The sequence below is a fragment of the Sciurus vulgaris genome (assembly GCF_902686455.1).
Source record: "Sciurus vulgaris genome assembly, chromosome: X".
Classification (NCBI taxonomy): Eukaryota; Metazoa; Chordata; class Mammalia; order Rodentia; family Sciuridae; genus Sciurus; species Sciurus vulgaris.
The window spans coordinates 124,106,304-124,131,072 of NC_136471.1; the positions used below are offsets into that span (position 1 = coordinate 124,106,304).

Consider the following 24,769-nt stretch of genomic DNA (forward strand, 5'->3'; position numbering starts at 1 on the left):
AGGATTTAAAATACTTAAGGCTGTTCACACCAAAAAATATTTGCATTCATTTCCTTAGATTACCAGAAAGCTGACCTATGCAGCACTGCCAAAACATTTCATGAAACTTTAGTGTTTGCCTGTTATTTGTGGAAACTGTGCTAGCAAATGGGTAGATGACAAGGACCTGATTGTTCATGACATTAAACCTTTAGTATGTTGTGCTTTGGAAGTTTGCAGACTTATGCTTGATACATTTTTCTTTCCCTTTCTTAGCTGATGCTATTTAATAAAAATGGTTTGCACACTGTGGGGTTAGACAGAGATTCCCACAAAGTCACAGATTTCCATCTTTTCTCAAGCATATGGGTTGATAGTCCCCACCACTAGAAGGAGAAAAGCAGCTGTTGAGAGTGCTGTGCTATTCAGGTCCCACTGGACCCAGATCTCCAGACCATGTGGTTGACTGACTCCCTCTCTCCAGATGCCAAGAAGCAAAGTTTGGGAAGACAACATGCTGGGATTGTGTGAAGGAGAGTTTGTTAGAAATTTCCAAAAACCAGGAGCTAAACAACTTTTTTGAGAAAAGAAAGGAAAGAGTCTCTTGTGTGAATTCCATGTTAGCTTGTCTGATTTCACTGTTCTATATTCAAAGTACACAGGATTTTTCATGAAGGACTATTTTTATTCATTTACATAAACATGTAGAGAGAATCCATTTGCTCCACAAGTAATACCTATTTTGTCTATAGACAATGTGTTAACTTTATTGGTAACTCTTACATTAAAATTGTTTGCTTGGGGGTGTTGCTCAGTGGTAGAATGCTTGCCTGCCATGTGTGAGGCACTGGGTTAGATAGAGAGAAAGGTGAGGAAATTTTTTATTTGTTTGCAGACTTATGCATCTAGCACAGGACCTGGCATATGATAGGGTCAGTATATATGTCCTCCCTGAATGAGGAATGAATGTACATTGAATGTCATGCACAGGCATCACAAAGCTGGAAGTTGACTTTAACTGGATGGTCTGGAACAATCCTGAGAGAGAGTCTTAGTTCTGTTTTCCATTCAGTTTAGAGTCCACTGCACTTAGAATCAGTCAGAACAGAAAGGAGCAGAGCCTGCTTTAACCCAGGTCCCCGATTCCCTCATGCTTTGTCTCCTCCTCTCATGAGAGACCATAGGTGTTCGCAAACCATGTACATTGAAGCTGGGAGTAGTGACACACACCTGTAATCCCAGCCACTTGGGAAACTGAGGCAGGAGAATTTCAAGTTCAAGGCCAGCTGCAGCAATTTAGTAGAGAACTCCTGTCTAGGGGGAAAAAAAAACTGGGGATATAGCTCAGTAGTAAAGCCCCCCCTTCATTCAATCTCTAGTACTAACAAAACAAAACAAACAAGGTACTTGGAAATAGAGGTACACTGCTATAAAACATACAGAACTTTTAAATTTTGGCTATATCTTTCTGAAATCAAGCCTTAGAATGCCAGAATGCCCCAAACATTGCCTTTCATTCTTTCCAACCCTTGCTTATCAAATCAATGTTGCTGTGTTCTCCATTTTAAAAAAGTCATTCCTAAATCTTGATGAGGGATATTTTTGGATTATAAAGCATTCTTAACTTACCCTGTCATTTCAAGGGAGTTATTTAAAATATTTTAAAATGGTAAACCTTTGGCTTTGAGTTTCTGTAATGTGTGTTTGTTACTGAAGTGGTGTTAATTCCATACTTACACCTTTTCAGCTCCTCACTTAAAATACATTTGCTCTTCTAACTGCCTTTTTTGAGAATGATCTTACTTTATTTTGGAGATTTTTCTTTAATTTATTTTGCCTAATCTTTTAAGTTAACGTCAGGCTTAAATATCACTGTTTGGCAGCCCTTGACAAACAGCTATACTTTTCAAACTTTAGCCTGCATCAGAATCCCCTGGAGAATTTGTTAAAGAACAGATTCTGGACCCCATTTTAGGGTTTCTGATTCAGTGAGTTTGGGGAAAGATCCAAGAGTTTGCATTTCTATACAAATGGCCAACAACTATATGAAAAAATGTTCAACATTTTTAACAATCAGGAAATGCAAACCAAAACTACACTGAGATTTTATCTCACTACAGTTAAAATGGCAATCATTAAGAATATAAATAATAGCCAGGCATGATGGCTCATGCTTGTAATCCCAGTGATTTGGGAGGCTGAAACAGAAGGATCACAAGCTCCAAGCCAATGTTGGCAATTTTTCAAGACCCTGTGTCAAATTAAATAAGAAAAAGGGTTGGGGATGTAGCTCAGTGGTAGAGTACCCCCTAGGTTTAACCCTTATACCACACCACACATACACACACACCCCAAATACTAAAAACTGCTAGCAAGTATGAGAGGAAAAGGAACACATACACTGTTGGTGGATTTCCATTATGGAAATCAGTATGGAGGTTCTTCAGAAGTCTAGGAATGGAACTATCATAGGTCTTAGGTATACCACTCCTCAGTATTTATCCTGAAGAACTAAAGTCAGTATGCTAAGCAATACATGCATCCCATGTTTATAGCAGTGCAATTCACAATAGCCAAACTAGGGAACCAACTTAAGTGTTCATCAGTAGATGAATGGATAAAGAATATGTGGTATATACACAATGGAGTTTCATTAAACCATAAAGAACAAAATTATGGCATTTGCAGGAAAATGGATAGAACTGGAGAGCATTATGTTAGATGAAATAACCCAGTCTTAGAAAGCCAGGGATCACTTGTTTTCTCTCACATGTGGAAACTAAAGAGAAAAAAGGGGAAAAAAGGAGGGGGAAATCTCATAAAAATAGAAAGGAGACCAGTACAGTAGAGGAAGGGGACCAGTGGGCAAGCAAGGGTAGGTACTAGAGAATGAAATTGATTAAATTATGTGCTTGTACAAATTTGTTGTGATGAATCCCAGTATTATATGTAATTATAATGCACCAATATAGAAATGAAGGGGGGGAATAAAAATAATAAAAAAGAATTTGCATTTCTGATAAGTTCAGATAATGAGGCAGGTACTGGGAATTAAACTTTGAGAACTGCTGACCCTAAGAGATTAAGGCATTGAACATTAATAGCTGCCGATATCATAAAATGAGAGACAAATCAAGCATTATATGCTTCCTAATGGAATACTATATTGCCTATCATCCAGGAAGCATTCTTGATAAAGTTCTCACTACTCCCAAAAAAACCCTGCTTGAATCTTACCAGCACCTGAACTACCAACTTTTAGGAAATATAAATATGGCATAACATATTAAATCAGGGGGATACAGTTTGCAAACTCCCAAATATGGGAAATCAGGATGCTTCAAATAATGAATTATGGGGGCGGGGGGAGAAATGGAGGAATCTACAGATTGAAAGAGATTTTGAAATCATACCAGTTGCAATGTGTGGGCTTATTTTTTGAAAGCTATAAAAATGTGTATTTTATGGGACAATTCACATTTGAATAGTGAATGGCTATTTGATATTAAAAATTAATTTTCCAGATATGGTGGCACTACCTTTAATCCTGGGTACTCAGGAAACTGAGAGAAGAGGATTTAAAATTAGAAGGTGGAGCTGAAGAGATAGCTCCTCTTGGAAAGTGCTCGCCTAGCATGCGCAAGGGCCCTGGTTAGAATCCCTGGACCCTGGCGGGGGAGGGGACTCTTTAAAGTTAGAGGGCAGCCTTTTTCTTTCTTTTTTTTTAAACATTTGCGGTACTGGAGATTGAATCCAGGGCCTCATGCATGCTACATACATGCTCTACCACTGAGCTACATACCCTGCCTTTGGTTGTATCCAATGTAACCACAAGGTCCTCATGAAGGAAAGGAGGGTTGGAGCTTGAGAGGAGGAGATGTGATGATGGAAGCAGAGGTCAGAAAGAAAGAGAGCTTTGAGGATGCTATGCTTCTTGCTTTGAAGATGTATGAAGAAGCCACAAACCAAAAAACGCAGGTGGTCTCTAGAAGTTGGAAAAGGCAAGGAAGGAGATTCTCCCTAGAGCCTCCAAAAGCAATGCTGAACCATTCTGGGGCTTCTGACCTCCAAAGCTATAAGATAAACTTGTGTTGTTAAGCCACTAAGTTTGTGATTTGTTGTAACAGCAATAGAAAGCTGAGTTATTCAGCTTTCTGTGACTATGACAATACCTAAGATAAATAGCTAAAAGGAGGAAAGGTTTATTTTGACTCATGGTTTCAGAGGTTTTAGTCTTTGGTGGCTTGGCCCCATCATTTTGGGCCTATGGTGGCACAGTACATTGTGGAGGGAGCATGTGGCAGAGGAGGTGCATTTATCTCATGGCATCAGGAAGCTGGGGGGCAGGCGGAGGGTCTCAGTCTATCTGGTGTTCTCCAGGGCTGCTGCTGGAGGGCCGGTAGCCTCTTGTCACTGCTTGTCCCATATCAGGCTGCTTTTGCAGGGATCACAGTTCCATTAAAAGAGTTGAGCAAAGCCCTTGGAGATGTAACAGCAGCTATAAAGTTGTGTCATTTGTGATAGTTTCTGCAACTTTTTTGCTATATAACCTTCAATAGCTTCCCATTGACATAGAATGAAGTTTTGACACCTTAGCACAGCACTTCTAGACTTATCTTGATTGATCCCTTTGTATTTTGTTTGGCCCAGTGAACCTTTCCCTGATAAGATAGGGACCCTGCAATGACTTTTGATTACTTTGTGTTCATTGTTCTTCCCCTCTCAACTCAAAAGTCTCTTCTTTTACCCTCCTAAGAAATAGGCACATGGGAACTAATAATTGCGGAATGTTTATTATCAATTTGATAGGATCTTAGTGCTTTTCACAGATTATCTTCTTTCATATTCACTCTTAAGACATTCTCTCCAAATTAATTTTATCCACTCATATAGTTCAGGGTATTATAGTGACTTTTCAACATGTGACAGGTTGGGAAACCCTTAAGTGCTATAGATAAAGTGCCCCTGGTCTGTAATTTCTCAAAGACCTTACAGAAATATTTGAGGCCCCCATCCCCGTAGTTGGTTGGGGCTTCAGTAATGGTCCTAACAGGAATAGTAGGTACAGTCATATGTGATTTTGAAGAGAATTTAACTGGTTTATTTATAGAGAAATGGGTAGATTGAAAGGAACCACCTAGGATGCCCAGGGACTAGTAAGAACTGGAAGCTGTCAGCTGTACCTTGCCCCACCTTCCCAAAGACCCAGTGAGGACCAAAGCTGTGAAAGAGGAGCCTCTACTAGAAGCTGTCATTATAGAACCACTGCCACTGCCACTGTCAGAACTAAGGTCATAGAAGGAAAGGGATGGGGTTTGGATCAAATGGAGGATAATCAGCACAAAAAATATAAAATCAGAATTAATAATGTGTCAGTTGTCCACAAGACTAGTTGTCAGGTGGTCAATTGCAGTTCCATTCATATAGTTATATAATATCATATGGGTACATCTAAAACTGTTTGATATGATGAAGAGTGAGATAAGAGATCCTGTTCTTTTGAAGATTTTCAAACATCTGTCTTGCCTGTCTGTCCTCTGGCTGTAAACTTTTTTTTGTTTGTTTTTTTAGAACTTTTCGTTGTAGATAGACACAATAACTTTATTTTTATGTGGTGCTAAGGATTGAACCCAGTGCCTCATATGTGCTAGGTGTGTGCTACTGAGTCACAACCCAAGCCCTGGGTGTAAACTCTTGGAGTATTCAAATTGTCTTATTCATCTTGGTATTCCCACTTTTAGCAGAGCAGCACATAATAAGCATTCAATAAATCGTTGATGTTTGAATGAAGGACTGAGTGAAATAATGGTGTGTAGTGTTGGTTGGGGTTTTGGCAGTTTTCATAGCCTATAAAATACTTGGCTTCGTCAAAGTCTGCTTAGATGTCAGGCATTTTATTGGTAAAATATTTATTTTTAAACAGTGTAGGAATCCATTAGGTAAAGACTATGTGCTTTTCTGATCAATTTGAATAATACTTTCTCATCAGTGACATAAGTGTAGCTGATTTCATTTTCCCCATTTTAAAAGTGAAAAAAAAAAACAAAAACAAAAAACCCTGAGGCATGGAAAGATTCTAAAGAAATATAGTTGGTTAGTTGATGGACTTGGGATTTCAGATGGTTTCCATTGCAGCTTTCTTTCTTTCATGACAATCCATGGCCTCTCTGTTAGGCCAGCTTCTCTGGTTTCCTATCACAGACCTCACCCTGTGATATTTTTCCAGGGAAGTTACTATTTTGAAGTTAGGAATACGGGTTTATTATAACCAACTAAAATGCTAAAACCAATTTATATCTTACCAATATGCGCTCTTGGTTTAATAAGAGCGCAAAAGGCAATTCATTAGAAACAATCTGAAGACGTTTATAATCTTGGTTACTATTTTTATTAATGTAGTACTTAATCTATGGATTTTTTTCATTAAGGTGACAACACAATTGCTGCTTACTTGTTAGACCTTGGATCTCTATAGTCTGCCAGACTTAGGATTCTGTGTTTTAGGGAGAAAGAAGATCATGAACTGGGAGCACTAGAGGGAGCCTTAACTAATCATCCTGTGATGTTAACTTTATGTATGCAGATAATATTTTTTCAGTATAAGAATGTATATTGATAAAAATCTAATTTAAACTTCTTATCTGGGAAAGATGACTATCTTTTCATTCCGTTTAACTAGTATTGAACTCTAAAGAAAGGTACAAAAGTAAGTAAATGCATTTTTGAGATACAGGATGATTTCGCATTGGACTTGGAGTGGGTAGGGCTAGCTATGTATCTTCTTTAAGGTTGTCACAGGTCTTGGACTGAGTCAAGAGCAAATTGACAGGAGCAGATTGCCCTGCTTGGAAAATAAATCATGAAAACCTGGATTTTATTAGCTTTAGTTCATTACTCTTTTCAGTCCAAAGAGTCTCCTTGTTTTCAGTTTCTAGGACACTTCCATATAATGGAAAAGAAATAGTGATGTTCTGAATTATGTTAATATTATCAAGAAGCAGTCTCATTTATTTTAGCAAAAGAGGAAAAAACAGGATATGTAAGTAAATAATTATTGAAAGTTTATGTGCATATACATAGTGTATGAGAAAAGCATGTGATTGATGACAAGGATGGAAGGGGTAGTTAGGAAATGTTTAAATATATGTTCAGAAGCTAATTACCACTTATTTGCTATGTGAGGAATATTCATCTTTCTCAGCTGTAAAGTGGAAGAAGAGTAACATGGTAGAAAAGTTGTGAAAAAGCACTGAGAATATTGGAGGTTTTTATCTAAAGAGACTAGCATGATTTTCAGCACACAGAAAGCAGGTGCTCAATAAATGGTGGCTATTATCATTATCAATAACTCATTTAATATGAGTGTAATGAGTCACACTTGTATAAATCCTTTGGTGAGCATAGCTATTGAGAAGATGTTGCAATATAGATAATGCATAAGGGCTTCAATAATTTTAGTAGTGAGGCATCAGTGAGACAGGCAATTTAGCAGTCCATATTCCTATAATTTAATAAAGAGTCCATATGTATAAAAGAGGTATACATGATAAGTCAAATCTTTCATATATAGGGTGTAGAGATGAATTTCAAATATTTCATTGTTTCAGGATTAGAGACAGTGGCCACTAATTAAGAATTCAAGCCCCTGCCAACCCTGCTTGTTGCTAAGGGTTTGCTTAGATTCAGTCTCTGTTCAGTTTTTTTCTGTTTAAGATGTTTCTGGCTTTAAAAAACATTTTTGAACTTTCCTCTTAGACCATTTGAACATTCTCTTCTGTATGTTATACAATTGATATGTCCAAAGCTGCGTTTCACATTGATTAGTCATTCTGTTTTTACCTTAAAGTTTACTTCAGTTTGACATTTTTTCCATTTTTGAAGGATTCAAGATCAGAGAAATTTGATTTTGTGTTATTCAGTACTGTTTAGATACAATAGAAACCACTTTAATTTGGCTTTTAATACTGCAAAAGTTGTGGATGAAAATAATTTTATTTTGTATAGTAGAAAATGGATATATTATTTGGGGCTTTTTAGGGGGTTCAGTTTTGGTTTTATGCTCTGATTTCAGAATGATTTTAAAATTACATCATGCTCTTATACATAAAGGCGTTCACAGCTGCAAAACCTACAACCAGCTCTAGAAATAGTTGCAGAGAGGGGAGGCCTGCCAATAGTTTACTTTTGGCTAACATAGAACATTGTATTATTTTTTTCAAACAAAAGTTTGAAATCTGCTTATATCCAAACCCACGAGGGACAGACGTTTTTCTTTCTGTTTGCTGAATTTTGTGCATTGAGATTGGTGGGCCGGGTTACGGCTATTCTTTCTCCTCCTCCCTCTATTGGTACCACCTCCACCTGCGCTACCGCTACCGTTTCGGCCCAGGGCGAGGGAGATCGGGCAGAGGGTACCCTAAAATGCACTCTCGGGTACACTTCTGAGCACATTCAAGCCGGTGAGCAAATTACTTCCTCCTCGGAGTAATTTAGTGTCTGTTAGCTCAAGCCTGGGTTGAAAGGAACAACTATTCCAGCAGTAGGGCTGGGAGGGGATTGCGTGGCAAAAACCCATGGGAGTGGGGGAGCTGTTTCAGGGAGTATGCTGCAACCCGCGAAGGAGTGGCTTTGCTCAAGCTGCTGTAACAAGCGACTTTTTCTCTGCTGCTCGAACTTGCTTGAGTTTCTGGGGAAGCGCCTGTTTTTTGGGTCGGTGGCCAGGGTAGGTGGTGACTAGGAGTTGAAGGGGAGCGAGTTCTCGGGATGGAACTTGACGCAGACTCGGGGGGCCTTGAGTGCATTGGCTGTGACTGATATTTTTTTGGTGGGGGAAGATAAGGGAAATCTGCCAAAGGCTTTCCCGGGCTCTCAGTGCCTCACTGATGGCCACTGCCCGCGTTCGTGCTCGTGCGGGCTGACTGCTTAAGTACCTGGCACGCGGCAGCGGTCATAGGGCGTGCTCGCGGCAACCGCAGGGCACGCGGGCCGGTCGCGGGGCGGGGGCGGGGCGGCGGTGGCGGTTGCGGGGCATGCGCGGCTCCGCGCGCGGCTTCTCAAAAATGGCGGCGGCGGTGTGAAGATCGGTACCGGCTCGCGGGACTAGTGTGACAGAATTTCGTTGCTGTCGAGGATGAGACCCGAGGTGCGTGGTGACTCCGGGCTCCGTGAGGAGCGGAGAAACAGAGTTGTGGCGTCCGGACCCTGATCGTTGTCCCTGGGGCGGGAGGCGGGGAACCTTAGGCAGCGCGTCCCGCGCGAGGAACGCCCCCTCAACGCCCCGCCGGCGTCCCGCTTCAGCTGGGCCCGGCACCCCTGTTGCCCACCCTTGGTGGTCTCCTCCCCGAGGCCATGGCTCCTCTGACCCTCACAGTGCGCTTCGCGAACCTCCCTCAGCAGTTCTCGCGCCGCCCCTCACACTTTCCCCGGAGCCCCTTCGCCGGTGGCGGGCCCATATTGCCCGCGGCGTTCGGGCGGCGGGCCGCGGCCCCTCAGACGCTCCCTTGTCGACAGCGCTCTCACCTGCTGTCTCCCCGGGGTAGGTGGGGCAGGGCTGGGGTCTGGGGGCATTGCGGATAGTTGGCGGAGCTCAGAGGCAGGGATGACTTCGCGAGGTCTGGGCTCAGACGCGCCCGGGCGCCTTCCGGGACTTGTGAGGTAACTTTTGGATTTTGTGAGGGAACGTCACCCCGGAAGGATGCGTCTGTGGCGGGGAGCAGGCGCGGGTCCCGGTGCCAGGTGCACGCCGCGGGGCTCCCGGCAGGGACTGGGTGCGCCGGTCGTTCGCCTTCGAGGTGAAGTGGGACAGCATGGCGGGCGGGAGGGTGAGGGGGCTCCGAGTCTCTCGAGGGACCGCAAGGCGGCAGCGCTCCCCGAGTCGTCCATCACGGCTTGAGTCCGGGGACCACTGCTGCTGCCTTTTAGAAACAGCCCTGAAAGGGTTCCTTACATTGCCTGCTTGTTTTCACCTGGGTAGTGCTTGTCAGTAAGAAGAGGCAGAGGGAGAACTGGTGGCGGGGGCGCGGATTTGGTCGATTGTGCGCCCTGAGCTGTATGCTTGGCTTCACCTTCTGAACCGTACTTGCCGCCGCCTCCCAAGTGTTCCGCCAGCTCTGTACTTAGCCTGCAGGGCTGAATCTGTTCGCCGCTGCCTCAAATGTTTGGGCAGCTCAGATATTAGCTTACAGGTTCCTGTTTAAGAGTATTGATTTTTTTTTTTTTAAGGCGAACACTTGTCGTACATCACAAAGTGTGGTCACAATTTGAAATTTGCCTGTTTTGAAGAATTAGAAGACGAGCCTGTAGGGTGACTTTAGAACATTTAGGAAGTGAATAGTTCGGTTAGTAGAGGGAAACTGAGGCAGGGAATGTGTTTTGCTTGTGATCAAATGATTTTCAAAATGATTGGAGATGCTTTTTTTCCTCCCAATTTCAGATACTGCTGCATTTTAATGCTTTCAGAGCTATTCATATTTCTGTTTTGAGGGAAGAGTATTTTAAGATGTACGTTTGTGGAGTACAATTTCCTATGATGAGCAGTTGTATTATAACGTAGTTCATACATGCATATTTCTTTTCAGTAACTGGGAATGTTCTTCAGCAATGGCAATTTTTTCTTCCTTGCCATTTCCCCCCTTAATTATTAAATAACGTTTTTCCAATGATGAATGTTCTTTCAGGCTCTGATTTTGTATGTTAATGGAAGGAATGTGAAAATAAGCTTTTGCAAGTGAGTCCAGTTGGGATTTTGAGAAAGGAGTGAGTTTATGAGCACTTACCTGCTGTCTTTTGTTCTGCCATAGCTTTAAAAAAAGACTTAAATACGGCTTAAAATGGCTTTGAGATTTTTGAATATGTTTCATATATATTGGGCACCCTTATAAGCTTCTTAAGGGTGTATACCTCTTAACTCTAGAGAACCCCATTTATCTTGAAATTGGTAGTTTGGGAGAAAAGATTACTATAACCGTACTGCATTGTGTGTGAGGATGCTTTAAAACTGATGATGTCATAAATGTACAAAGTACATTGGAGTAGGTATTAAAGAGGTGGTATCAGTATTTCTCATGAGGCAGTTAGTTGGTCAGTCCTTTTGATTTATGATTCAGCTAGTGCGTCTTTACTAAGCACCTGTGCTGTCCTGAGTATGAAGTTCAGTTCAAGGAACATTTATTCAGGGTCTGCTGCTGTGTGTGTTAGTTTCTGATGTTTAAGGCTTTCCACCAGTAGCTTATTCCTGAATATTTCAAGTTTATAACTAAGAAAATCACTATGAATGTAGAACAAGTATTCCTTTTATTTAAAGGGCAAGCTCAGAGTATTTTTGTCATAATTTCCTAAACAAAATTCTGGTTGTAATTGCAAGTTACTTCTGACTTACCTGATCTTAACTTTGTGCCTTTTCTGTTATGCTTATATAAAGTTGTACATTTTTATGGGAGGTTATTTTCTATGTCAAACTAATAACATGTTTAGGCTTCAGGGAAAAATGAATTGCTGGTATAAATTGAAATCATTTGGAGATTGGGTATTTTTTAATGTTAAGCAGCTACACTTATATGTCCAAGTAGTTTAGGCTATATTTTTAACTTATATTTATTTAAAAAATATTTTTGTAGTTGTAGGTGGACAGCATGCCTTTATTTTATTTTTATGTAGTGGTAAGCATTGAACCCAGTGCCTCACATGTGCTAGGCAAGTGCTTTGCCACTGAGCTATAGCCCCAGCCCTTTAATTTACTAATATTTAAGGCACTTTTCTTCTTTCAAAATATTTTACAAATCTGAGTTCAAAAATAACAAGGGCTATGATGGTCAGCTATAAGCCACATGTGACTCATTTTCTTTTGGGTTTGTTCCTTTTTAGCTGCCTGCCTGTTCCTCCCAGATGCTTCCTATAGCCCCTCTTCCTGCCCTGTTCTCTTTGCTGTTGGTGTCTGTTTCCGAATCAGCGAAATGGTCAGGGTAATCCTGTGCTCTCGCTGAGAAATAATTGACTATGGTAAAGTGCCTGGAAAAGGCTGAGTAAATACCAAGTCTTTTGAATGAAAACGAGGAAGATCCAAATCTCAATTTTAGTTTGAGCTTTTGAAGGATGGGGGAGGAAAATTTCACTTGAGTGTTTTATTGCCTCTCTCTTTGGAGTAATATTAATGACTTGTAACTTTAGTAACTGGAACACTGGTGATGGGTGCAAGGGATCCTCTGCTATTTGAGTTATTGGTCACCTCTAGCCCTTTTTTGCCAGGTTCCCTGTCTGCCCTCCCCTCCGGTTTATACCAGCTTTGTTCTCATTCCACTTGTGCATGGAGCTTTGAGCTCATTTTCTCTATTAGCTCCCCTACTTGGGAATTGCTCTGTATCCTAATAGTTATGTTCCTGGTTTTTAGGATGTGCAAGAACAAAGTGAGCTCTGCCAGCTATCAGAATTAGAGTTGTGAGCTGAATGTGGTATGGAGACTGATCTGACATTGCCAAGAGATGTTTTGTGGTTTGGAGTGAGCTAATCAAGCACTCCTAAGAATTTCGGAACCATTATTATTGATGTCTGAGAATTAGTATATAATAGTTTAGAATTTGTTATGATTGATTGCAGAAACTGAAAACCTGGAAATGTTAAAATGGCCAGTGTTGGTGTTTTTGAAAAGTTTACCTTTCCTGCTTGGAATCTTAATAGTCATGATCTTTTTATTTTGGGAAAATAGATGAAAGAAAGCATTTCCATTTATCTTAGATAAAAATAGTATAGTTAATTTATACCTTGATATAAATCCTAGAAATGCCTTTACTTCAGTAGCATCTCTTATAAAAAGGGTAGCAGAGGTGGTGGTACCTAAAATGGGAAAACTAGAGGAAATTTTAGAATCTGAGATTTGAAATGAGCATATGCTCTTTGGCTTTCATGAGTAAGGCATTTTTAGTTATTTTGCTTTTATGTTTAGTATCTGTAAACCTTGGTAACCATAGAAATAATAATACGGGTAGTTTTTATGCTGTGATTAAACGTGTCCCTAAACCTTTCTCTGCTTTCATTTTCCTGGCATGTGATGGAAAGTTTTTAAATAAGAAATGGGGATAATCTTGTGAAAAATGATAAGTTTTTTGGTTCTCATAACAGTTTATTTTAGGGTGCTCTGCCTCTTAATTTTATGATCATCTGACGTACATTAGATAAATTCTTAAAAGAGTTAAATAGAGTAAGCTCATTGAATCTTCATGTGTAAAGAGCTGGGAAACATTTGAAGATAGCTTTTGACTACTTACTACTCATGACTTGGGTTTATGACCATGGTTCTGCCCCTTCCTAGGTTTATAGGAGCAAACTGTTTTAAGAGCGGAAAGAGAGTGCCCACCTTTTGTAGTAATGTGTCATTGTAAATTTTAGAAGGGACAGATACATTACAATTCTATGGCATACCTTGAGGATATTTTCCTTTCTCAGGGAAAAGTTGGTGAGTCGCTATTTGCTTCTTGTCTTCAGAATACACATTTGATTTTTCTCAGCCTGTTTCTCAAAAGGATTAACCGATGTAGAATTCCAAACAAACAGCTCCGTTTGTTTGGTATGTACCTTACAGCCTTGACATAGTTATTTAAGCATGTGTATTTGACATAGTTCTTGTTTTTTGTTTTGTTTTGTTTTTGTTAAGATTTGGTTGCTTTTCCTACCTTGCATCAGTTTTAGCTGGTATAAGATTTTGATTTTTTAAATTAAAACCTGAATCAAATGTACTTCTTCAGGTCTCTGTATTCAGTGCCTCTGAATACGGTTGGAAATAGGTGCCCTTTGCTTTGGTTCTTTGATGTTTTTTCCTTTGAAAAAATTTGAAAAATATTATTAAATTATTAAAAAGTATTTCAATACACATTAAAGTTATTTGAAAAGTAATCAGTATTAGTTTTTATAGTATTAGTTTTAAACTATCCTGGTAGAGTTTCATAATTCAAATGAAAGTGTCTTTGATACTGAGATATCATTATTCAGATAGTAATCAATAATAAGTTATGTTTATATGCTTAGTTTTAGATTAGTTTAGAAACTCATTTGAGATTTTTTTTCCTAGTGAGATTTTGAGAAGTTATTCACATATTTAAGTGAGTAATTTGCTGACACCTGCCTCATGTTTGAAGTTTTGTCAGGGATGTTTAGTTTTCTGGTCACTTTAGATTGTGGTTTATTGCTTGCTTTTCCGTAGTCTGTTGTCTAGTGGGGATTGTTGTTGTCATCATTTCCATTATTTCTTCTAGGACTAGTGTTAGAAACCATAAATCTAGACTGTAGTGATAATAGGAACAGGCTGTAACCTGATCCAGTTCTTTTGTCAAAATGCCCCACCATGAGCTGCCTGTAGTAAATTGACATGCCCTGCCATTAACTCCAGTCCTTCACAGATGTCTGTGGGCAGCAGGTCTTTAGGCAATTAGCCTGTGGCTGTTCTTTAAAATCTGAGGAATTTACAACTATAAACAGGGATTTTGGCAACCCCTGACTTGTCCTTCATTTCTCTATTTTCTGACATAACACACTTCTTAACCAAATATATAGCTTCCGCATAAATCATTTTAAAATTGCAAGTGATTAATGTCACCTGTAGGTTATAATCTTTTTAGATAACTTGAAAATTCTTGAAAATAGTTGTCATCTTGGATTTGTTTTGACACAGAAAAACATTAATTTCTAATTTGTTAGGGGTAGATTTTACTAAGACATAATTAAAATTACTCCTCTAGAAACCTTAAGTTGACCCAGTAGACTTGATTTGATAAATTCTTAGTACCAAAACATGTTCTTTCTTAATATTGATTACTCACAATTCAAAGATGGAATTTGTTTTTTAAATGTAGATGCAACATTAGTGTTTAGTTTTTCCCTGATGACTTTTACAGATATGTCATAAAATGGAACATTTGATTATTTTATTGACTTTTGTGAATTTAGATAATTGTGCCATCTTAAAATGATGTCCAATTCAAGTTATATATGGTGATAAGAATGGATATATACACTTTTTCAGCAGAAGAGGACGAGCTCATTTTGGATAGCAAAAGAGTTTGGTTTCTTAAATATGTGGTGTTTGAGGTGGTTGTGAAGCATTCAGACTGGTGATCATTTGGCTAGCCTAGAAATTTTGGAGAGAGTTTGAGAGGAGAGATGCTGATGTAGGAGTCATTTGCATAGATGTGTTGTGTCAGCCACAGAAGAGAATCATGAGGAAGACTAAGTGACTAGAGAAGATTAATGACTAAGACAGAAGGAGGAAGTAGATACAAAAGGATAATAGAGGTAGAACAACCAGGGAATAACACATACTTTGAGGCCAGGAGAAGAGAACTGCTTGGAATGAGGGTTGGCTTTTCACAAAGGGCTCCTGAAGTGTCAAGGAGAGGGAGGACTGACGAGGACTGAGGCACTGAATGAGGTTTGATGTCTTGAAGTTAATTAGTGTCTTGGAAAGCAATTAAAGGACACTAGGAAGGTAGAGGCCACATTGCAGAAAGGGAGGTCTCCTAGTAACTCTGCTCCATATTATGGGTGTGTGTTAGTACTGATACTTATTACTGTAACTTTGGTCATCAGAAGAAGGTTAGTCTGGTAAAAACTGCTGTGTTGCCAGCATTTTTAAAAAATAGTTTTAGTTGTAGGTGGACACAATACCTTTATTTTATTTATTTTTTATCTGGTGCTGAGGCCTCACGCATGCTAGGCGAGCACTCTACCACTGAGCCACAACCCCAGCCCTGTTGCCAGCATTTAATTCATTTCCCACTTAGGACTGACTGATTTATTTATTTTATTTTTCAGTGCTGGGGTTTGAACTTGATCTCACACATGCAAGCACTCTGCCACTGAGCTGCATCCCCAGTCCCCCTCACTTAGGATTTTTTAACTTCTGATGGGTTTATCAGGATGCACTTCCCTTGTAATTCAAGGAACATCTGTATATAATATAGTTGAGAATCTTTTCTATACTAATAAAAATTCAGATATTGTCTTCATTGGGGTCAAATGCTTTTTATAAGCACTTTATTTTAAAAGTGAATTTCAACAGCTTCAAATGGGAAGTTCAGTGAATAAGTCCAATAATGAATGTTTAAATTTGGATATCATTCCCTTCTTTAGGAATTTGGGAAATATGGAAGCAAACCTTGTTGTTGTTCTAGGCACAAATTTATTTTTTTCAGCTTTACTGATTCTTAAGCTCTCTCAAGTTGAAATTCTGTATCCATCTTATAACACTGGATCAGTGGCCTAAAGTTGAAAAGAGCCCTGGGAGATTTCTGTCAAGCTTGTTTAGTTCCTGTCCTTGTCAAAATGTTTACCCTTTTTGACTGTTCAGGTAGTAATCTCTAATTAGAGACTCAAGGTGTAGTTTGCCTTACCTCAAAAAACAAAACAAAAAACTGGAAGGAGGAAAAAAGAGAAAAGAAAGAAAAGGGAAAAACTTCAAAACAGAAAATAAATAATCCAAAGACCCCCAAATCTTAGAATTATAGACCTATTCATTTGCTAAATAGTTCTTTAAAACTTTTTTTTTTTAAAACAAATTGTGACAATTCTGTCCAGAATCAGGTAAGAGCAGTGGTAGTTTTAAAGGTAATAATCATACTGTTATTCACTGTTCATATTGTTTAATGTTACTGAGAAAATGTTTTAAAAGTAAAATTTTCGAACTTTTTATTGATTTCTTTATCATCTCAATTTTAAAACAGTATACAGTTTGCAGACCAGATAGTTTTATAGAAGATCCCAGATTGTTCATACTGTTCAAAGCCTGCTAGATACAGCTACTAGATTTAGTATAACTGGTCTTTTGTAAGGAAATGTCAATGTCAGATACTATAAAATGGTACTACACTAATACCTTTTTATTTTGGCTTATTTATATTCAAATGTTTTTTAATTCAGTGGAGTTGTTCCTAATACACATTTAGTGAAGCAACTACTCATTATGCTGGAAAAAACAAACAAAACTTTAAATTTTTTTCCACCCTAAATTTTTCTCTCCTACATAATACAGAGAACTGCTTTGGAGGTCTTTTGTAGTGCCAAAGAAATTCAAAGCATATCAAGAGCAAAGATAAGCCTTTTTGTAGTTTGCCTTGCAGACTAGCACTGTGAAAGTGAGGTATAGCTATAGAATGTCAGGTTCCTAATTTTTTGCAGAAAGAGCTGATGTTCTTATCTCCATAGTGTATATTTATTTGAGGCTCCCTGAGGATTCATCTGTGGGTTAGTTGATGTTACTCAGGTTTTACCAATAGATAATGGTAATCTATTCTTCATTCATCTCTATCCTTTTATTGTGACTGAAAGACATCGGTGATTTACAGTGTAATGCCTGGGACATTTTAAGACGAACAGTAGAATTCATTTTTATTTCTTTCTTAGATTATAAAGATAGTTTCTGTTTAATTAGCCACTATTTCTTTATATCAGGCTCTTTACAAATGTTTGCCTTTCCTATTGAATTTGTATGTACTTTTATCTTGTAGGGAGATTAATATAACCCGAGTTTTTTTTTTTTTTTTCCTTTTCATTTTTGCTACTAGGAAGCCCAGAGAGAAATTAATTATTCAGATTGAGTACTAAAAATTTCCCAACTAACTAGTATATTTTTATTCTTTTTACTTTAAGAAGCTCTACCGTAAGTGTATTTTTTTATATTGGAACTGCTACTACTTTTTTAAAACAGTGAAGTATAAGACATGAAAAGTATATAGAAAAATGGTGAAAAGTTTTGGTGATCAAGCATAATGATTGATATAGTCATAAATTTAAAAAATTACCCCCAAATCCTAGTAAATTTTACCTACTTTGGTGTTTATCACTTTTTTTTAGATTGCAAAATAAGTAATAACTTGTCCTGCTTTGTATCAAACTTGTGAATAGTGGAATTTTTCCTTGAGGCATGGATTTTTTAAAAGAGCATATATTTATTGTCCAATTTTCATTTTGGCTAAAAATGTTGGCCTTATGAATTTATAATATGGACAGTTTCATTAGAAGATTATTGGTATATGGACTTTGGAAAGCACATATTTAAAAAGAGTTCAAATATATCTTGTATATTGGCTTGCATATGTGGTTTTTAAAAATTGAAAGGATATACAACACATGGTTAATGATAGGTATTATTTGGGGGTTGGGGATTTAGCTCAGTGGCAGAGCGCTTGCCTAGCATGTGCAAGGCCCCTGAGTTTGGTCCTCAGCCCTGGGGGGCGGGGGGTGGGGAAAGCTATGCGACAGGTATTATTCGATGGTGGGGTTATAGGTGATTTTTTCCCCCCTCTTTTTACTTATCTGTATTCTAATTTTGTGGGGGGTGTGGGTGATGATGAATGTGTAAAAAAAAAAAAAAATCCAGTTTTTAGGGGTTTACAAGGCCATTTTGGCTTACTAAGGGCCAAAAGCTATTTTTAGTTCTATCCTAAAGGAAGTAATATATTCATGAATAATTATCTCAAAGTTATCCAGCCCAAGGTGGTATTGTTTCTTTTGGCTTTAGTTAGAATATATAACTTTTCTGATAATGCTATTAGTAGATGACAGCTACTTTCTTTAGTACGATAAGGAACAGCCTTAATTTACACATGGGAAAATCAAGAAGCAGGAGGATCACAAGTTTGGGGCTAACCTCAGCAATTTAGTGAGACTGTCTAAAAATAAAAAAGTCTGGGAGTGTAGCTGAGTGGTAGAGTGCTCCTGGGTTCAATCCTCAGTACCACCCCCCCAAAAAAAAAAAACAAAGAAATGATTTATTCTCTGAGGTTACTAGTAATGCTGTGTCAATACCCAAATTCTTGATGATTTTTCCTATGTATAAATTAAGGCTAACTACTACATATATTTCATAGTGTAGTCATGAAAATAAAATGAGATATAGTAGTGTAGGTAGCATACTCTTAATATTTGGTATAGGGTAGGTGTGTGCTTATAAGAAATTGCCAGTTTTTACTTAGTCTTTTACTTATATAATACTATACAGATTTATGTATTTGCATTTGCAGCAAGTTTTTAGTCACCGTTTATTTACTGTCAGTGAACATTTGGTTACTTTTTAAAATGCAGGTTTTGTGCTAGCTGTGGGAAAGCAGTAAGGAAGAATAGTGTATGGACCATATTCTCTATCACTTTACAGTGTAGGAGGAGAGAGAGTCAGGTAAGTCTTGTATCATACAAGACTTGCTTTGATACCTGTTAACAGCATTGTGGAAACAGCCTGAAAATCCTCCACAGGAGCTCAGAAGGCAGAGGCCTTGCCTTGTTTCTTATGGGCGTAAACCTTAATACATAGAGTTATATCCATATGTCTATTAATAAAGTCACTTATACACATGAGATAGTAAAAGATTATTTTGTTGAATTGGTTTAAATTGATTATCTTTTTTAGTTTAAAAGCTCAGTAGAGAAATAGTTTGTATATTTGAAGCTTTCTTTGAAATAGAATTCTCCTTTCATTAGGGATTTATTTTCTCTTCCAAGACTTGGGCCTTTTTTAATAAAGAGGAAGATAAAATATTTTACTGTACAGTTTTATTTGTACAGTGCATTAGTTTGAGGTTTAAGACAGATTGAGTAGTTAACACTTTCTAACACAGAAGTCTTTGACTAAACGAAAGCTTAAGCATTTGGTTTGATCTTACATTTACTATTACAACAATGCCTTGATTGAGCGAAAAGTTACACCTTTGCATATGGCAAATATAAAGCTTGGAAATAGGAATTAACGGGGGGAAAGTGAGGAGAGAAAACAAATCTCTAATGAAATGTATAGATTTCAAATATTCAAAAAGAAATGTTTTAAAGTTTGGTGAATATTATAGAATATTCACTCGTGTTCACTTTGAATCTACCTTGTACTGAGCACTGTTGGGGTGCTAATGGAAAAAAAATACATATGACCATGATCATATTCTCTTTTAAAGGGAAGACTTTAAAAGAGACATTTTAACATTTAAACAATCAGTGTAGTAAAACACGGAAGCTACATGGACTCGAGCAAAAAATGGTAAAGGCTATCTGCAGTAAAACAAAGTATATTTAGGACAAATGATTTTGATTTTATCATCACCTTGAAAGAATCCTTAAGCTGTTGTCGTGAACAGGAGCTCACTTTTTATGGTAATTTCAAATAACTCACTGCATTTTAACATTGAAATTGTCATCTTTTTTTTAAAATTTATTTTTATTGTAAACAAATGGGATACATGTTAATTCAGTTTGTACATGGAGTAACAGCATACCATTTGCATATTCATATATTTACATGGAGTAATGATGTTTGATTCATTCCGTTATTTTTTCCTTCCCCCCACCCCTCCCACCTCTCTTTTCCCTCTATACAGTCCCTCCTTCCTCCATTCTTGTCCCCCTCCCATCCCCCATTAAATGTCATCATCTGCTTATCAGTGAGATCATTCCTCTTTTGGATTTTTGAGATTGGCTTATCTCACTTAACATGATATTCTCCAATTTCATCCATTTGCCTGCAAATGCCATAATTTTATTATTCTTTATAGCTGAGTAATATTCCATTGTATATATATACACCACAGTTTCTTTATCCATTCATCAATTGAAGGGCATCTAGGTTGGTTCCATAGTCTGGCTATTGTGAATTGAGCAGCTATGAACATTGATGTGGCTGTATCTCTGTAGTATGCTGATTTTAAGTCCTTTGGGTATAGGCCGAGGAGTGGGATAGCTGGGTCAAATGATAGGTCCATTCCAAGTTTTCTAAGGAATCTCCACACTGCTTTCCAGAGTGGCTGCACTAATTTGCAGTCCCACCAGCAATGTATGAGTGTACCTTTTTCCCCACATCCTCCCCAACACCTGTTGCTTGTATTTTTGATAATCGCCATTCTAATTGGGGTGAGATGGAATTTTAGGGTAGTTTTGGTTTGCATTTCTCTTATTACTAAAGATGTTGAACATTTTTTCATATGTTTGTTGATTGCTTGTACATCATCTTCTGTGAAGTGTCTGTTCATTTCCTTAGCCCATTTGTTGATTGGGTTATTTGTATTCTTGGTGTAGAGATTTTGAGTTCTTTATATATTCTGGAAATTAGTGCTCTATCTGAAGTATGAGTGGCAAAGATATTCTCCCACTCTGTAGGCTCTCTCTTCGCATTGCTGATAGTTTCCTTTGCTGAGAGAAAGCTATTTAGTTTGAATCTATCCCAGTTATTGATTCTTGCTTTTATTTCTTGTGCTATGGGAGTCCTGTTAAGGAAGTCTGATCCTAAGCCAACAAGGTAAAGATGTGGACCTACTTTTTCTTCTGTAAGATGTAGGGTCTCTGGTTTGATTTCAAGGTCCTTGATCCATTGTGAGTTGAGTTTTGTGCAGGGTGAGAGATAGGGGTTTAGTTTCATTCTGTTGCATATGGATTTCCAGTTTTCCCAGCACCATTTGTTGAAGAGGCTATCTTTTCTCCATTGCATATTTTTGGCACCTTTGTCTACTATGAGAAAATTGTATTTATTTGGGTTTGTGTCCGTGTCCTCTATTCTGTACCATTGATCTACCTGTCTATTTTGGTGCCAATACCATGCTGTTTTTGTTACTATTGCTTTGTAGTATAGTTGAAGTTCTGGTATTGCGATACCCCCTGTTTCATTCTTCCTGCTAAGGATTGCTTTAGCTATTCTGGGTTTCTTATTCTTCCAGATGAATTTCATGATTGCTTGCTCTATTTCTGTGAGGTTCGTCATTGGGATTTTAATTGGAATTGCATTGAATCTGTATAGCACTTTTGGTAGTATGGCCATTTTGACAATATTAATTCTGCCGATCCAAGAATATGGGAGATCTTACCATCTTCTAAGGTCTTCCTTAATTTTTTTCTTCAGTGTTTTGTAGTTTTCATTGTAGAGATCTTTTACCTCTTTGGATAGATTGATGCCCAAGTATTTTATTTTTTTTGAGGCTGTTGCAAATGAAGTTGTTTTTCCTCATTTCCCTTTCAGCTGTGTCATCACTTGCGTATAAAAATGCTGTAGATTTATGTGTGTTAATTTTATAGCCTGCTATTTTGCTGAATTCATTGATGAGGTCTAGAAGTTTTTCTGGAGGAGGTTTTTGGATCCTCTAAATATAGAATCATGTCATCCGCAAATAGTGACAGCTTAAGTTCCTCTTTTCCTACTCGTATCCCTTTAATTTATTTAGTCTGCCTAATTGCTCTGGCTAGAGTTTCGATGACAATGTTGAATAGAAGTGGTGAAAGAGAACATCCCTGTCTTGTTCCCGTTTTTAAAGGGAATGGTTTCAGTTTTTCTCCATTAAGAATGATGTTGGCCATGGGCTTAGCATAAATAGCCTTTACAATGTTCAGGTATGTTCCTACTATCCCCATTTTTTCTAGTGTTTTGAGCATGAAGGGGTGTTATATTTTGTCAAATGCTTTTTCTGTGTCAATTGAAATAACCATATGATTCTTATCCTTAAGACTATTGACATGATGGATTTCGTTTATTGATTTATGGATATTAAACTCTCCTTGCATTCCAGGGATGAACCCCACTTGATCGTGGTGCACAATTTTCTTAATATGTTTTTGGATACGGTTTGCCAATGTTTTGTTAAGGATCTTTGCATCTATATTCATCAAGGATATTGGTCTAAAATTTTCTTTCCTTGATGTGTCTCTTCCTGGTTTGGGTATGAGGGTGATATTAGCTTCATAGAATGAGTTTGGTAGGGTACCCTCCTTTTCGATTTCCTGGAACACTTTGAGAAGTATTGGAATGAGTTCTTCTTTGAAGGTCTTGTAGAACTCGGCTGAGAATCTGTTTGGTTTTGGGCTTTTCTTGGATGGTAGATTTTTAATGGCTTCTTCTATTTCATTGCTTGATATTGATCTGTTTAAATCGTGTATGTCCTCCTGGTTCAGTTTGGGAGGAGCATATGTCTCTAGAAATTTGTCAATGTCTTTGGTACTTTCTATTTTGTTGGAATACAGATTTTCAAAGTAGCTTCTCATTATGTTCTGTATCTCAGTGGTGTCTGTCATGATATTTCCTTTTGTATCATGTATTTTAGTAATTTGAGTCTTCTCTCTCCTTCTCTTTGTTAGTGTGGCTAAGGGTTTATCTATTTTGTTTACTTTCTCAAAGAACCAACTTTTTGTTATGTCAATTTTTTGAATAGTTTCTTTTGTTTCAGTTTCATTGATTTCAGCTCTGATTTTAATTATTTCCTGTCTTCTACTACTTTTGCTGTTATTCTGTTCTTCTTTTTCTAGGGCTTTGAGCTGTAATGTTAGGTCATTTAATTGTTGACTTCATTCTTTTCTGGAGTGTGCTCCATGCAATGAATTTTCCTCTTAGTACCACTTTCATAGTGTCCCAGAGATTTTGATATGTTGTATTGTCATTCTCATTGACCTGTAAGAATTTTTTAATCTCCTCGATGTGTTTTGTTATCCGTGTTTCATTCAGTAGCATATTATTTAGTCTCCAAGTCTTGGAGTAATTTCCTTTTTTTATTTTGTCATTGATTTCTACTCTCAGTCCATTATGATCTGATAGAACACAAGGCAGTATCTCTATTTTTTTGCATTTCCTAAGGGCTGCTTTGTGGCATAACAAATGGTCTATTTTCGAGAAGGTTCCATTTGCTGCTGAGAAAAAAGTGTATCTGCTCTTTGATGGATGGAATGTTCTATATATGTCTATTAAGTCTAGGTTATTGATTGTGTTATTGAGTTCTATGGTTTCTTTGTTTGGATTTTGTTTGGAAGATCTATCTAGTGGTGACAGCGGTGTGTTAAAGTCGCCCGGAATTATTGTGTTGTGGTATATGTGATTTCTCAAATTGAGAAGGATTTGTTTGATGTACAGGGATGCACCATTTTTTGGGGCATAAATATTTACTATTGTTATATCTTCCTGATTTATGGTTCCCTTAAGCAGTATGAAATGTCCTTTTTTATCCCTTCTGACTAACTTTGGCTTGAAGTCCACTTTATCTGATATAAGGATGGAAACCCCCGCCTTTTTACTGAGTCCATGTGCATGGTAGGTTTTTTCCCATCTTTTCACCTTTAGTCTGTGGATGTCTTTTTCTATGAGATGTATCTCTTGCAGGCAGCATATTGTTGGGTCTTTCTTTTTAATCCATTCTGCCAGTCTATGTCTTTTGATTGAGGAGTTTAGGCCATTAATGTTCAGGGTTATTATTGAGAAATGATTTGTATTCCCAGTCATTTGGCTTATTTTTGGTTTTTAAGTCTGCTTGGTTTCTCCTTTGAGTGCTTTTCTCTAAGGTAGTTCCTCCCTTTGCTGACCTCCATTGTTGTTTTTCATTTCCTCCTCATGGAATATTTTGTTGAGAACATTCTGTAGTGCAGGCTTTCTATTTGTAAATTCTTTTAACTTTTTTAATCATGGAAGGATTTTATTTCATCTTCAAATCTGAAGGTTAGTTTTGCTGGGTATAGGATTCTTGGTTGGCAACCATGTTCTTTCAGAGCTTGAAATATGTTGGTCCAGGCCCTTCTAGCTTTTAGAGTCTGGGTTGAGAAGTCGGCTGCTATCCATATTGGTCTCCCCCTATATGTAATCTGATGCTTTTCTCTTGCGGCCTTCAAAATCCTATCTTTATTTTGAATGTTAGGCATTTTCATTATAATGTGCCTTGGTGTGGATCTGTTGCGATTCTGTGCATTTGATGTTCTGTAAGCCTCTTGTATTTGATTTCCCATTTCATTCTTCAGGTTTGGGAAATTTTCTGATATTATTTCATTGAATAGGTTGTTCATTCCTTTGGTTTGTATCTCTGTGCCT

General features: G+C 37.9%; 1 protein-coding gene across 7 annotated transcripts in view; it reads left to right on the forward strand.

Moving 5' to 3' along the window:
• The first annotated feature begins 8,379 nt into the window (after positions 1 to 8,379).
• SCML2 (Scm polycomb group protein like 2) overlaps positions 8,380 to 24,769 on the forward strand; it is a 78,988-nt gene continuing 62,598 nt past the window's right edge. For 6 of the 7 annotated variants that reach the window (XM_079124155.1, XM_079124161.1, XM_079124156.1 and 3 more), the window contains exon 1: positions 9,033 to 9,121. In XM_079124155.1, the coding sequence (XP_078980281.1) occupies positions 9,110 to 9,121 (12 nt within the window). In that variant the 5' untranslated portion in view covers positions 9,033 to 9,109. Of the gene's footprint in view, positions 8,439 to 9,032; positions 9,122 to 24,769 lie in introns of those variants that run through there. The other variant, XM_079124157.1, reaches the window with a different exon arrangement.